Source organism: Poecilia latipinna, unplaced genomic scaffold, assembly GCF_001443285.1.
Source record: "Poecilia latipinna isolate Pla-1442-1.1 unplaced genomic scaffold, P_latipinna-1.0 Scaffold1312, whole genome shotgun sequence".
Lineage (NCBI taxonomy): Eukaryota > Metazoa > Chordata > Actinopteri > Cyprinodontiformes > Poeciliidae > Poecilia > Poecilia latipinna.
In genome coordinates this window covers 74,083-89,394 of record NW_015113928.1, presented here as the reverse complement: position 1 = coordinate 89,394, position 15,312 = coordinate 74,083, and the positions used below count along the sequence as shown (strand labels likewise).

At 39.0% G+C, this 15,312-nt stretch overlaps 2 protein-coding genes across 2 annotated transcripts in view; one reads left to right on the top strand and one right to left on the bottom strand.

Moving 5' to 3' along the window:
* Positions 1-33: 33 nt before the first annotated feature.
* Positions 34-9,109, bottom strand: entpd5a (ectonucleoside triphosphate diphosphohydrolase 5a). The gene is made up of 13 exons (XM_015055356.1): positions 7,728-9,109; positions 7,341-7,420; positions 6,280-6,423; positions 5,808-5,883; positions 5,633-5,668; positions 4,600-4,688; positions 4,441-4,520; positions 4,298-4,359; positions 4,101-4,202; positions 3,280-3,423; positions 3,111-3,164; positions 1,464-1,579; positions 34-1,345 (listed from the first exon to the last, which is right to left on the bottom strand). The coding sequence occupies exons 1-13, from the start codon at positions 8,143-8,145 to the stop codon at positions 1,256-1,258; spliced, it is 1,491 nt and encodes a 496-aa protein (XP_014910842.1). The 5' UTR covers positions 8,146-9,109; the 3' UTR covers positions 34-1,255.
* Positions 9,110-14,164: 5,055 nt separating this feature from the next.
* Positions 14,165-15,312, top strand: part of LOC106961549 (basal body-orientation factor 1) — a 15,101-nt gene continuing 13,953 nt past the window's right edge. Inside the window, exons 1-3 of the mRNA XM_015055350.1 lie at positions 14,165-14,763; positions 14,840-15,092; positions 15,166-15,231. Of these exons, the coding sequence (XP_014910836.1) occupies positions 14,720-14,763; positions 14,840-15,092; positions 15,166-15,231 (363 nt within the window). The 5' untranslated portion in view covers positions 14,165-14,719. The remainder of the gene's footprint in view (positions 14,764-14,839; positions 15,093-15,165; positions 15,232-15,312) is intronic.

Here is a 15,312-nt window from a genome sequence, read left to right as displayed (position 1 = left end):
CAGTTTTCTAACACACGGCACCATGACACTAAGCACATTTTCATGTTTTATTAAAACATACCTATTTGGTTATTGTCACAACATTTATTAAAAACAATGTACAAATGATCAGACATCAGACTTTTTATACTGACAAATATTTCTTGGAAATTGTGCGCCATGACAATTTATTTTGTAAATATTGAAAAACAGTTTCACTAAGTTTACATTGTGTATGTACAGCAGTAGTAACTGAATATGGTGAATAATGAAAACACGGGATATTGTAGGAAGAGCAGTAACATGTTATTGAGTACAGATAATAAAAAATAATAAACTTTCAACTATTTAAATATTTGTACAATTCACAAAAAGTAAAGAAAGCATAGTTCCCAGACATGTTTTATGTAATTTGGGTTTATGTATCATTAAATGGCTGCAGACAATGCTGCTGGATCCTTGAGTGGCTTCCAGAGTCACAATAAAATAAGATAAAATATATTTTTTCTCTCCTGCACTTGGTGGAACAGACTATACTGGTTCATTCAATGTTAGAGGCATTTTCCTACAGCATGTCTTTTTAAGAAAAAACCCAAATAATGATAAATATATACAACTCTGTAAAGGAAGTCAAAGCAAATAGTCATGTCTTGGCTACAATAACTGCAGTTAAAGTGTTTTGTGCGATGTTGAGGAAAAAGAAGCTGTCTGGTAGTTAACTGCTCTGTTTCCAATGATGTCTTATTTGTCTAATGGCAAGAGCAAATTAACTGGGCCCCTGTGTATAAAAAAAAAAAAAAAAGATTTACAGCTAGAATAAAAAGAGAACAGATTTACAAGCATCTAGAAAGACAATTGTGGTTGCGGCTCCGGCAACTATTGTCTAAATTTATTCCACTGTTCTGCACAGCGCACACCAGGACCACAGTAAGCACCAAAATACCATGGCTCCTATCACTGCCTCCAAAGTTTCCCTCTTTACCCTTTACAGGTTGGCCAGAAAGACATTTCAGGTCCGCCACCCATTAGGAAACATGTAAACGTTTTATAAAAAATAAAGTCAACCCACCAACGATGAGCTCGATATACAGTAGAAAAAGCTGGCCTTATAAAAATATAGTGATTTCTTCTTTTTTTTCTTAAAAAAAAAAAGAGTTCATTTAGTGTTTGCAGGATGATGAGGTTTTAGTAAGAATTGAGGAGGTTGGGTGGTCAGAGGAAAGGAGGCCCCACAGTGACAGACTGTCCCTCTCAGTGCCAGCGGCAGCGACTGCAGCTAGTCTTGGTGGATGTTGAAGTTCCTGAAGAAGTCAAAGGTCGCCCCCAGAGCCCAGCTGGTCTCCACATTGTTCACCTTCTTCGCCAGCTGAGGGGGAAAAAAACCGTAAGATAAGAATCTCCATCTAAATACAGAAACTTTTCTCAATGTTTGAATCCAGGGACACTATGACATTGCATTGCAGTAGGTAACCTGAGTCACTTACATGCAGCACGGTGCTGTCCTTGAAGCCAAAGCCCTCCTTTAGCAGGCAAGTAATATATGTCATGTCCATGCAGAGGAAAGGGCTGATGGCACGGTATTTGGTCATTTTGTTGCACACTACAAATACAGAAAAAAAAAATGCATATTTCACATATTCAAAACAATATTTCAATGACAATCCATAAAGAAGTACAGGGGAGACCTTTTCTGACCCCTGACAGAATGACCTTTCTGTTATGTGTGTCTGCATACGCAGTGAGGTGTGAGGAGTACGGCCGGGGGTCAGCACAAGGCTGCGGGTGGTGGTGTTAAGCAGCCAGGCATGTGTTTGTGTGTGTGTCAGCGTGTTCCAGCATCCAGGTGGTGTGTATCTGCCAGGTGCCCTCCTGCCTGGGACCTGCAGACACCTTCAGCTCGCTCGCCAGCTGAACTTGAGCGAGACTCATTTCTTGAGACCATGTGACAGTGTTCTCACAACACAAACAGTGTTATGTAACTCTCCGACTCATTCCTGTTGGCTAAAAGCGAGGTTCTACATTACGGTGGTCAGAAAGTTAAGTTGATCACCGTAACGTGTGGAAGTTTTTCTTTCTTGGCTGGAGAAATGGAGCTATTTGGCTGTCATTTGAGGTACAAAAATGCCTCTTCAGAGTTTTTTTTGGGTGACATTTTAAATCAGAAACATAGATTTCACCCTCTAATGCAGTGGTTCCCAAACTTTTCAACTTCAAAGCCACAAAATTCCTGTGGCAGAGACTTGGGGCCCCTGATACTGGGGGCTGTAGTCTGGAAGCTGATATATTGTGACAAGGGTATGATATTGTAGTACTGTGGTTGCATTAGATCAGTGATATTTGGCAATAAAAAAATCTTAGTGATCAAAAATCACATGTTGGATTCTCCAAGGCTCTGTTCTCTGTTGCAGTACTTCATACATGCAAATTAAATACATTATATTTCCATCCCACCTTATCACCCCATTCTATTATAATCACTGATTCAATGTTTCTATGGTCTCACTGGAGGTGTTAGTTTTATTTCCACCTTAATACAGGAAAGACATAAATCATTGTTCTTGGTCCCTCAAATCCAACCAAGAGGAAATCTAAGTCTTTATGTAAGTAAAATGTAGCATCTACATAGAGTCCATTACCAATTCACCCTGCTTCTATTTTAAGAACACTGGGATAATAGTTTTCTTTCAGAATAATAGTTTTCACCAATGTATGCTGTTTTTAGTATGTTAGAATATTTTCATGGGTATTTTACTGATATAAAATGCAGCTGCCAAAGTCTTGACCAACAACAAGAAAGTGTGTGATAGAACAGGAGTTCATAAATCACTCCACTGTCTTTAAAAGTATTGAATTTAAAGTAGTTTCATTGGTCTATATGGTACTGAATGATCCTTGTCCTAAATATATTTCAGGAAGTTTGTCAGGTTACTCGTTTACTGAATGTTCTCTGGACCAGAACTAAGCAAGGTGATATGGCCGTAGCTTTTTATACCCATCAGCTCTCAGTCTAACTTCCTGACATCCTGAGATGTACACAAACTGTTGCCTCTTTTAGATCAGGACTGTTTAATTTGTAAAGATCCTTCCCAACCCCTTTGACTACTTTAAGGAGGTTATGGTGTAACTCTTACCTTCTTTGGCTTTCTTCTTGAAGTCTCTTACTTCAACCACACCACCTAGACTGCCTGGTGTGCAACAAAAACAAACGTGCAATTTGAATACCAACCTTGTGCAAGAGATTATAATTAGCATAAAAGATAATGACGCTGGAAGGTGGCTCAAAGGTCTGTTCTCACTTACTGACGAGGCCGGTCTGCACAGCTCTGTCATAGTAGTGGGAAAAAGCATAGAAGATGCTGCTGCCTTTCACTTCGTACGGTTGGTGAAAATTTCCCTTGACGACCCTCATGACCTCGTAGTAGCACAGTTTATAGCCTGCATATCCTATAACAAGACAAGACAGCAGAGGTTTAAAGAGTGGTCTTCCTTCACATTAAGGGAAGTGAAGAAAAGAGAGAGTTTTGGAAAGCAAAGACGGATGGAATGCAACTAGGAGAGCTGGAAGCCGCACTCCGAGGTCAGCGGGCGGGTGAAACTCGGGGCTCACCAGACGTTATCTAAAGGAAAGCCCCAGAAGGACAACTTTCACACGGCCCCATGGGAACAGTTGGTGCAATTGTGCCGGCAAAACCATGTGCTGACAGGAGTGACAGCTAGCACAGTCCAGTTGTGCCGCCTATTTTGAAACACACAATTGTGACCAGGCCAAGGTCAAAATGATCTCTCTGCAATGAAAAATATAACAACTCAGAGATGACCTGGCAACGTTTGGCTGCTTGGCTGTGGTATGGGAGTGACTCGCTTATTTGTGAAGTTAACTGACAGTCTTCACTCTCATCTAAATACAAGGTTGACGACAGTTTAATTGTTCAAGAGAGAGAGAACGATAAAACATGTGTTTGGTGCCAAGATTAAACGAGCATTGGCTGATATGTGCTCTCATGTGAGACTGTATTGTACTGTACTCTGTTTGGTTCCAGACTTTAGAGAGAGGAATGTATGGATTGTTGGAGTCAGGACAATGGGAGAGCATTCAAAACCTCAGGAGGCTTTTATCTTACCGCCTGGAATCCCGCTAACTTTATAGCTGTCCCCTCCAAATTTCACTTCTTCTCTGTATTTTTTCGGGAGGCAGGAACTAGTGAAGACTTTCCAATCCAGTCCTGGGAAAGCAGAAACAATAAACATTTTTGCCTGACACTGAGCATTTCCCAGAGCAAATGCACAAGGCATACATAGTAAAATGAATATGACTTACCATCGGCTCCTAGTGCTCCAAGTGTTGCGAGGCGGGCGGCAACTAGTCCATTTCCAAGGTAGCTATGTAAATATGGCACATATTTAGAATAAGTAAAGTATCCATGCTTTACTTTTTAATCCCACATTTGCCAAGTCATTTACCTGTGTGTGTAGAGTTCATATGTGTGGTTGAACAGGTTGAATTTGGCTGTGAAACTTCTCGGAGCAACTTCAATTGTTTTCTGGTGGATCAAAGACAAGTGTTAGTCAGTTCTAAAAGACTTGAACTTATTTAATTTGCACATGAATGACTTCATTCACCTTTGATTTTGGAAGGAAAGTGATTTGAGTAGATCCTCCACCCAAATCCAGAATCCCCACTGTCCTCCTGGTGTTGGAATACAAATGGCCTATTGAAAAACAAGAACAAGGAGGCATAAATCAAGTTAGATGAAGGTCGATGGGGCATTGTATTGAATGTTGAAGGTGTAGTAATAAGTGAGGCAGACATTTGTTTAGACCATTGGATATTTTGTGATTTTGCTTTTTGGAAACAAGAAATTCTACAAGTCGTAGGTTGAAACTTTGACTTTCAAAGTAAAGCTCACAAAAACTCTTCATAATAAGAGTCTCACACTTTTATAAGGAAAATGAAAATTACAAAAGTACTCAAATTCCTAAAGAGCTTAAATCAGAAATGCAAAATGGATTTACTGATGTATTTTAACTAAAGCAAGCAGACACTCTTAAAAAAGGAGACATATAAGTTGGAATATCACAAGAGTAGGTTTTAAACACATAATTGGTCTAAAGCAGAAATCAACACGATTAGCTTTGTTGTTGTTTTTTTTTGTTTGTTTGTTTTCTAATAAAACTTCCAAAGCTTTTCAAAATGCATATGTTACATAATTGAAGTTCTGAAAAAAAATGTCATTGGTAGGCCTTTAATAAAAGGCTTAAAGATACTTTTCCAAATTTCAGTCTTGCTCTTTATGGGTACAATTATTACAATCGGGCTATAAGGCTAAAAAGTGATGTAACCCAGCAGTAAAAAGGCATCAAGGTGTTTGACAGTACACACCAAGTGGCAGGCACCATCAAATATTCTACAGGAATGTTCTAGTTTTAGTCAGGATTTTTAATTATAGTCACTAGCACCATCATACTGATTAAAATTGTGTCCAACAAGGCAGAGAACATATATTTATTTTTGATAAATGTGATTAAAACCACAGCAGTGTAACAATATAATGCATGTTTTGCTGTTCATTTGGGGTCTAGGACACAAGACTGAGAATCTAAGTGTCTCCTGCAACTTCTAACACCAGCATAGAAAACTTCACAAATGCCTCACCTGTGAGGAAGTTCACTGTGACCCAGGCGAGGACTCCTAAAATCACACGCAGAAAAATAATTACATTAATCACCCTATTTTTTATTGATAATTATGTACAGAATAATCTAAAGGTGCCTTTCGGTCTTTGGTCTTAATGCTTTAGCAAAAGTTGACTCAGATAAAGTTTACTCACCTTCATTCGCTCCATTCATGATTGAAACGCTGTTCTCTGGCACATAGAAAGGTGATTCTTCAAAAACCTCTCGTACCTGCAGGATAGATTTATCATAGCTTCAGCAAAGCTGTTTGCTTTATGAGAGCAACAGTTACCTGAGTAATCTAATTTTGCCTAAAATGAAAAAAGTAAATATAACCTGATTTACAAACATTGCAGTCTGGCAGACTGTTTTGGAGTGACACACAACTGAACCACAAACATGGCTGGAACAGAAGCCTGGATAATACTTAAAATGCCAAATATGGTTGCTCCACACAACCCAACAACAGCTGTTCTTTGCAACATGATAACCACCAAATGGGCAGACTTGCTGCTGTTTTGCTCAGTGTCACTTGTAAGCACTTAGTGGTTTTCTCATCCCTATCCCTGGTGGGACGTCTGGGGTTTGAGCTAAGCTGTCCGATGGCAGAGCAAAAATGTGCCTCACCTCTTTCAGCAGGGCACTGGCCTTCTCCAGGGGCAGCAGGCGCAGACCGGCCGTGGCCTTCAGGACCACCGGCGTCCTCCTCCACTCCTCCTCTGGCACTGTCTTCTTGGCAATCTTCAGCAGCTGGCGGATGGTGTTCCCACCCTGCAGAAGACAACAATGTGTTTTGTTCTTTTAATTAATGCACATTAAAAAAAAAAAAAAAACATTAGAGGAGAGAGCAGCAGCAGCTATTTTGGAAAATGCAGTGAGTTTACATCATATAAAACAAACCCAATGAAAACCCAAGTGGTTTGGGGACAATTAGCAAAGCTCCATGTAAGACACTAACTCTTTCCTACTGTTTATAAATGAAGTTCTACATTTAAGATGTTATAAACTTAAGCTACTAACTATAGAGTGTATTTATCATGTTCTCTCTCTCTCTCTGGAACAGTTAATAGCTGATCTTGTTTGATTTTATTTTTTTCCAAAGGCAGTAATTCTCAAACTTTTCAAAATAACCATGGTAGGAATGTGTGACTCTTCATATTGAGGCTCATAAGCCAGTAAACTGAGTGGTGTGTTGAATTGGTTCTAATCTTATTTGGCTGAAATGGACCACTTTGTGTCATATACCAAATATAAATCTCAGAAAACAAAGATTGCCCATGGGGTTCCTCCAAGTTCCATTCTCGGGTTCCTTTTATTCATTATTTGTATGCTCCCCCTAGCTGAGACTTTGAAGCGCTACAATATCTCTTTACCAAATTTCTGTAAAGAAAAAACATGACTACAGTTCCTTAAAGCGACTGCGTGAGTGTGTTCATGGGATCAGTGTGCGAATGAGTCGGAAATTTCTTTATGCCCCAAGAATGCAAGGTTGGAGAGCAGTAACTTTTTGTGCAGAAATGAAAAGAGAAATCATCAGACATGGAGAGCTGAAGCAGCAATTTTGGAATTACAAAGGGTTTACATCACTTAAACCCAACCCAATGAAAATCCAAGTGGTTTAGTGGTTCAGTGACAGTGAGCAACTCCCTATAAAAAGATGAAGTGATGGTGCCAACATGCATACATACCTCCTCAGGGTTGTCCTTATATTCAGACAGTCCAGGTTTCACTGCATGGAACATTTCATTGTCCAGAACAGGCAGCTCAACTACAAAAAAGTCACGGAACAGATATTACAAGTTAGAGGGTTTTTATTATTATTATTATTATTTACTCTGCATTTTTGGCCGCTCTGCTTTCTAATTGCATGGACTTTCATGTACATTTAGGCTCATTTTTAATTATTTAAAGCTTCCTACAGTTGACTCACACAAACTCATCAAAAGTTCACCTCCTGCCTGTTTAAAAATTTCCCATGCACTCTGCTGGTGCGCGTTGGTCCTGACACCACACAGCGAATGACCTAACAGCAAACAGAGTGGGAGTCAGCTGTTCTGAGAGGGCAGTGCACTCACCGGGATCCTTCTGAATGAACTTGTAGATGTGGATCCTGGTCCCGGTGCTCCCAGCATCAAACATGATCCCGTAAAAAACCCGACTGTCACGATTTCTGTCGGGGACCTGCAGCACGTGATGGCTCTCAGGTGCCGGATGCACGACTTCGGGCACCGGGTGGATAGCCTCTGGGATAGTGTGGACAACTTCGGGCGCCGGGTGGAACACCTCGGGGACCTCGGGGTAGGTCGGGTTGCCGGACTGCGAGACTTCGGGCGCCGGGTTTGCGACGTCGGGCAGGAGGTTTTCTGTGTTGGTGGAGGGCTCCCTGTAGCGGTAGAAGTGTGGGATGTAGCGGTGGTGGCGGTAGTAGGTCGCCTCGGTGAAGAGGCTCCCAGCCAGGAGCCACAGACTGAGGATGAGGGTCTGCTTGGCCATTGTGTTCAGAGCCTGGGGTGCAGAGGAGAAGACCTGTGGATGCTGGAGACCAGGGGAGCTGCAGGAAAGACGCAGAGTGGGTGCGATGCTCACTCAGGGCTGTCCCCTCATCTGATTACAGTATATAAAGACATAAGGGCTTGGCATGGAGCCACATCTGGAGCAGCCATCCACCAATCCTGTGCCGGTACATCCCAACTCCATCAGTAGTCCCCAACCCTCCCACCTCCCTGAGAGCAGAGCTGAGGACTCTACCTGCTTACCAAGCTGTATTTCCCTCTTTTCTTTCATTTTCTTTTAAATGAAGCATTACTGTTGGCTGCATTTTCTTCTGCTCATACTTACTGACTGTACTGAAGCCAAAGAAAATCCCCATATGAAAGGGGAAGGGGTTTCTCAAGGTGTAAAAAATGAATTGCTCTCACTGATAAGGTCGAAAGAAATGGTCTTGAAATACTTAATGCCTGCAAAAATTCCTTCACGCTGTTACTTTTTGAACTTTTGTAATTTCATAAGTGCTTAATTTTTGCTTAAATTGTATGTGATGTATTTTTTCTGGCTGATATAAAAGCAAAGCTGATTGCTTCCACATTTATAGAAATTAGCAGCACCAATGTTAGTCTTTTAAAATGTGCACACATATTGGGATTATGAATTCATGTCTTGTGGCTTGTGGAGAAATTTATCTTAAAGACCACAACTGAGCTTCTTTAGTGACATATTTTTATATTATTGGCGGTTTTTGAATGTGGCTCGCTGCTCGGGGAGGCATGGTCCAGGGGGGTGCCACGAGACATTAAAATAAAAGTAATTTCTCTGTTAAACAAGTTTTCTAATGTGGAATCACCACCACCTGGATTGTGTGTGGTAAAAGCACTTTAAAAACATTACTGCTAAGTTGATGAAGTGGAAGACTGCATTTTTATTCAGATTCTTTAAAATACAGTTTATCATCGTATGTAGCAATAATATTTTTGTCTTACCAAAATAAAAATAAAAAAGAAACGTGATTCTTTGTTTTCTGAAAAATGGATGGAAACTAACATCAACAATAATTTTTCTTTAGTTCTTAATGTTTCTGATATTTTATATAGTTTAAAAAAGGTGTTTTTTACTTTACAAATGTCTTCATCATGCAAAAGGAATAGAAGAAAATGACCTAAGATGTTGAAGGGACTATATGTAAGGCCTGCTTTATGCAATATTCAAGAACAAACAAAAAATAGGCACAGAGTATGAGCTTAAAGCTTTTAATTTTAATGAATGAGGTGGAGGAGGGTTAAATCTGAGGCAGGAGAATGACATCATCTTTTTCAAACGCAGGAAAATCCCACTAATTTAAACTCGTCATCTAATTTGGGCTTTGGAGCTTTCTTTGAAAATGCATAAAATATAATGTTTACAAAGCTAAAACGACAACTTTAAAGCTAATGCTCTAATGAGCAAGTTGTGCAGCATGAATCACCACCAAAAAATCCTTAACCTTCTTTTCACAATCCATTGCAGCTATTTCATCAACTTTCAAAAATGAAAATTCAACCTGCTCTCTCCAGTGGGCATAAACATTAAAAGAATGTTGCAGCAATCATCTCACTCCTACTCATCTCTGTGTTAACCACAGGGTTTCCAAGGGAAAAATGTTTAGGCTGCGAGGCACGTTTCAAGAGAGAATGCATGAAAAGCAAGAGTAGCTGTTTCTCCAGTTTTGGTGGGAGATTGGCATGGCACAAGCTAATTCTGTCCCTCTCAAGCATTGCTCGTTGTAGCAGGATGCAGATGCATCAAGTATGCCTCACACCAGAGCAAAACGTCCTCATACGAAGTGAAATTTGTACACTTTGCATCAGCAGAAAGATGACAAAATAGAGATCCCTGGTAAACTGACCCTGTCTCAATCCTGCTCCTCTTTGATTCAGCTCCAGCAACAATTTTGCCAGAAATGATGCTGTTCGCATGAGATGCCGGGAGGGTATGAAGAGGGCAAGTGTGCTGTTAGAGAGCAGGAACTCCACGGTGAGGACAATGTGGGGAGGGTGGGGCCTGGCAGCAGTGTTGGCCCATCATGCCATTCCACTCCCTGGACACTCAACTGTGCAAAGCACTGTTCCAACACTGTAATTTAGACTAAAAATATTGGACTTTCTTTCCTCCTTCCTTTTTTGTAAATACTGCGGTCACTTTTTTCAATCTTGCGGCTTACCAGAATGGTCGTTTGCCCCTATCAAAGTGTGCATGTGCAGAACTTCTTGCTGTCTTGCGCTGGTGGATGTCTTGGTTTTCCAGTCGTGTGAGGGGAGATTAATAAAAGCCAGAAATAAAAACTATTCTGTGAGGATTTACTGAGCTCTTGATCTGCCATGTGAGCTCATTTTAAAACCATTTAAAGTATGTTCAGACAGATCCTATGTGTCATGCTGCCAGTAATATTTGTAATGTGCAATATTTGGGCAGCCATAATCCACTTAAGTACAGTGAGGGTTTCTGTGGCGAATCACACACACCTACGTTCATTTTGCAACTGTAAAACGATGCTGCTGCAGCAGCAGCAATATCTCTCTAAAGCAGATATCCAATCAAACAAGAGTAACTTATATCAAAGATAATGTAAATTTAATGCTGAAAGGTCTTGTTGAGATGGTGAAATATGCACTGCTGTGTGAGCTTATACCTAAGACATGACACAGCACATTACACACACACACACACACAGCGTGTAAAACAAGCACTCGTTTCAAGGTCTGGTATTTCGTTTCAAGTTAACTGAAACCGTAAAGCATGAGAAGGGACCCCAGCTTTGTAATCTACACTCTGCTATGTATCATTAATATGCTGCAATGTTGCCCTCAGGAATGCCATGTTTGTGGGTGTCCTACCCCAACAAGTCCATTGAAGAGACCCAAACCTTGTCATTATAATTCCAGTGATAATGACAGATTTGAAAAGCTCCGGGTTATTTCAGTTTTCTCTCCTCACTGTCATAGTAATTACCTTTAAATTTAGTCTTCAAACTCTAGTCGTGATGCCAGAGTGCAGAGTGACCCTATATGATTCAGTTTACAGTAGCTACACCCAACATGCTCTCAGTTTCTACCTCTTTTTGTACATGTGTGTTTGATAAATAATCAGCTCTGGACATTCATGCTCCAGCCTGCAGGATCCTGAACACGATGATGGAGAAAATCCAGCGGTTTTCACCCTGAATTATAACCTGCCTTGACATTGTTTCTGTTGGAAGAGCTTCCTTAAAGATGTGAGCAAACTATCTCAGTGGTTTTCCCATAACTGCAGCAGAAAACAACGGCAGAGATGGCAATGGAAAAACACATAGTTCTTTTTAGGACAACACAAACAATACTGCTGACAGGAGCCAAATGTACCTCATGTCAACTTGTGGGAAGAGATCATGTGCAAACAGATCCTGTGTGATAGAGCCCAGCGTGAGAAAACTGTAATTACATGACGAGTGACATAGTCAGTCGGCTGCTCAAGGGAACATGCATCTGAGTCTCGTGATGCACACTGATTGGTTTATTGATTTATTTACTCATTCTTCTAAAGCAGAAGTACTGCAATACATTCGAGTGCAGTTAATTCATTTGAGTAATTCGATTCAAAGAGTGAAAGAAGGAAGGCTTTATAAACATGTTTCAAGTCCTACACTGTCATGGGAAAGACTCTGGATGGACATTGTCCAAAAGACAGTCTCTGATATTGATGGTGGTGCAGTAAGCCTAAAGAAGCTACATGTATCCAAGTGTATTAGTGGAAAATTTAGTGGAAGGAAAAAAGACTGGTAGGCGCTCAACAGGGATACCCTTAAGAAGACTGTGAAGCAAAGATCATTCAAGATTTTAGGGGAAAATTGACAGGCTTGTGATTTTTTTCTTAGTTTACAGCTAATGAAAAACATCATTAAAAATGATCTTCCAAAACACATAAAACAACTTCCTTTTTGTCATTAACTAAATGGATTTAAATTTGAGAAGCATGAGGGATAAAACTCAATATCTTTGAGTTTTATTTGTTTAATATTTTCTGTAACAGCTTTTATGTCTAAAACAAATAGAAGAATGTAAAACCACACAGACAGATACCTGCTGTTGTCGACCCAGTCACAGCCACAACAACACAGAATCATGTTTGGTGGAAAACAAGAGAGATTCAAGAAAGAAACACCCTCAAAACAACATTGTAATTATTCTGTTGTCCAAGATTCACCCAAAAAAAAAAAAAAAGAAAAACCTTGTAGACATGATTCAAAGTCAGGAGTTATGCAGTTAGCACAAGTTCAGGACTTGCCACAAAATGTTACATGTTTCTCACTTATTGTTGTTGATGGTGGGAACATTGAAACAAGTGAAATTATTGCTTATATCATTACAGCCATTTACATGTCATAATATTTTAAAAATGGAGGATATTTTATTTCAGTACTTAATTTGAGTTTTAAAGATTTGTCTGCATCCCAACAACTGGCAAAAACGTTTTTTGTTGGGGAGAAAAAAAAGCATCCTATAAAAGAACATCAAGAACCTGTTTTGTTTCTTTTTTTATTCATTTTGGGATTTTTTTTTCTTCTTTTGGTGAGCCACTATATACTCCTCAATGACCTAGAAACCTATTTCACTCACGATAGCTTTGTGAGCTGGAAACCACAGCAACAATGGAGCCGCTTTTAACTTCTCCTTTTGATCTTTTCTTTTCTCTTCATCTGATGAATGATCATATAACCAAAAATTGCAATGTTTTCTTCCATTTATTTTATTTTTTTTTGTACCAGAAACTGGGTTAGACAATGGGATCAAACCTGTCCAGGCTAAAATGAGATCTCAAGATATGAAGAGCACAATAAATAAAGTCTATTATTATTATTATTATTATTATTATTATTATTATTATTATTATTATTATTTGCATTCAATCAAATCTTTCAATTAGTGCTGCTAAATCTTCAAGAACAGGGATGTCCAAAGTGCGGTCGGTGTGCCATTTGTGGTCCTTTCAATCTGAATCTGGTTCTCAAACAACAGGTGCTGAAGCTGACTTTTAAAGTCAAATTTTCATCTTCTTAAATAAAAATATTTTGAAATTTAAGACCATTGCAATTATATTTATTTCAGAAAAAAATTTAATGATGTTGGCAGAGTGACTCCTGATTTCTGCTAGTAAGGAGATTAAAGATTCATAGGTACCTCTCATAAAAGTTTCAGGATGAAAAAAAAAAAAACATTAAATTGCTTTCAAAAGCTTTCTACTGTCTGGGCACTTTTGCTGTGGTACAGCCAAAAAGCCACATGTGACTCTGGATTTTCATATCCCATTTTTAGACCAACAAAATAGAAAACATTTGACCTTAAAAGTTAGAAAACTGACCACTCATCTTTTACTAAGGCAAATATTTTGCATACTATAAAATAGTGCCCTTTAAATTTATTGCTGAGCAGGTAAGAAGAAAATCAGTCACAAGAGAATAAGTTTGTTTTTTATTTGAAATTGTTGATTTTGGCCCATGTTTAAAAGGTTGGGCCCTTATCCAAATTAATGAGGATGCATGTATATATTTATGAATGCATGTATAATTTTTTTTATCCCATGTGGATAAAAATAGATCTTAATTTGTGCAACAAATTCTTGGTTTTAAAACATTGAGGTTGTCTGTTGTATGATCATTCTACCATGAAAAATGAGCAGTTAAACAAATATAAATAAATAAAAATCCAAAATAAATTTTCCATTCATGTTCAAAGCAAATCTAATGTATAGATAGAGGGGATTTGTGTCATTTCCATATCTGTGACAAAACTAATATGAGTTATTTTATATATCTATTATGTTATCAGAACCTTGTCATAAACCCTAAATATCTATGTTTTATGATTGGTCTGATGTAATATTCTATTCTTAAATGCACATCAACTGTTATGAGAAAACTTTCTTATATAACCAAAACAAAAGCTTGAAAACATCAATCTGTAGGTAATCTATATCATGTATTTCACTTATTAAATATGACTTATAACCATTAGTCAACAGTTAAATATATGAAACTCACCTGTTTGAGATTGTATTTGTTGTGCTAGATTTAAGTAAAATTTATTTAATTTAGGAGTAAAACTGTCGGTGGGTGGGATTATCCATGCTTGAGTTAGACCAATGATTGGTCTAAATAAGGTGTCTGTTGAACTTAGCCAATCAAATGTTAGAGGGTATTTTAATGAGCAAAAATGTACGTGTTTTTTTTTTTTTACTCATGCATGCGAATCACATTATAATAAAAAAAAAATACATATATTATGCATCTCATATATTGGACTGAAAATTAATTAGTAGATTTCACTTGGAATTATGTATCAAATTGTGTACTGACACACTTAAATGATAATGGATTTATTATTGTGCATGTGCATGTGCTAATATCCAGTGATTTGTTTCTTATTTACTGGACTGAGACACTACCAGGATACCCTGTATAATTTATTAAGAGTCACCATAGACACAGCCCAACAAATAGGCCAACTTACAGCAGCCATTGTTCACTACCAGCAGGTACCAGGTTTGTTGGGCCCCATCAGCCATGCCTTCAACTAAAACCTCCAAGTCTAAGCGGGAGAAACGCGGGTAAGTGCGGGTTATTTGCTGCCTTTACGTGCAAATAGAAAATCACAGCCCCCTTGCGGGTTTTATTCTGTCACAGGAAAGGAAAGAAAAGCTCCAAACATGAGCCAAAAACCGAGAAGGAGCCGGACTTGGAGACGGCCAGAGCCAACGCCGCGCTGTGGGAGCTGAAACTGAAGATCACCGAGCAGGATCTGTCCGACTACCGGGGCGCCCACCACAACATGGTCAGCATGAACGAGCAGCTCACCAATCAGCTGTTCCGCTGTGAGCAGAACTGTGTGGACATGACCGGGTATTGGCAGAAAGAAGTAGAGGACAGAGAGGAGAAGGTCAGGAGGCGATGAGGCGCATATAAATTAACAGACTGTAATGTAAATCTGAACTGAAATTCTAATCTCACAGATCAGGATGCTCGAAGACAAACTTAGAAAACAAGAGGCCATCGCACTTCTAGAGCGAAACAAACAGGTTGGTGTAAAGCACTGATTTTTATTTTTCTATCTATCTATCTATCTATCTATCTATCTATCTATCTATCTATCTATCTAT

What these genes read in the sequence shown, in the direction of transcription:
- entpd5a (XM_015055356.1), bottom strand. Translation starts at nt 8,145, where the DNA reads ATGGCCAAGCAGACCCTCATCCTCAGTCTGTGGCTCCTGGCTGGGAGC. An exon ending in CACAGTGAACTTCCTCACAG is followed by an intron (nt 4,689 to 5,632) that starts GTGAGGCATTTG and finishes GTTTTTCAATAG; the next exon opens with GCCATTTGTATTCCAACACC. An exon ending in TATGAACTCTACACACACAG is followed by an intron (nt 4,360 to 4,440) that starts GTAAATGACTTG and finishes ATATTTACATAG; the next exon opens with CTACCTTGGAAATGGACTAG.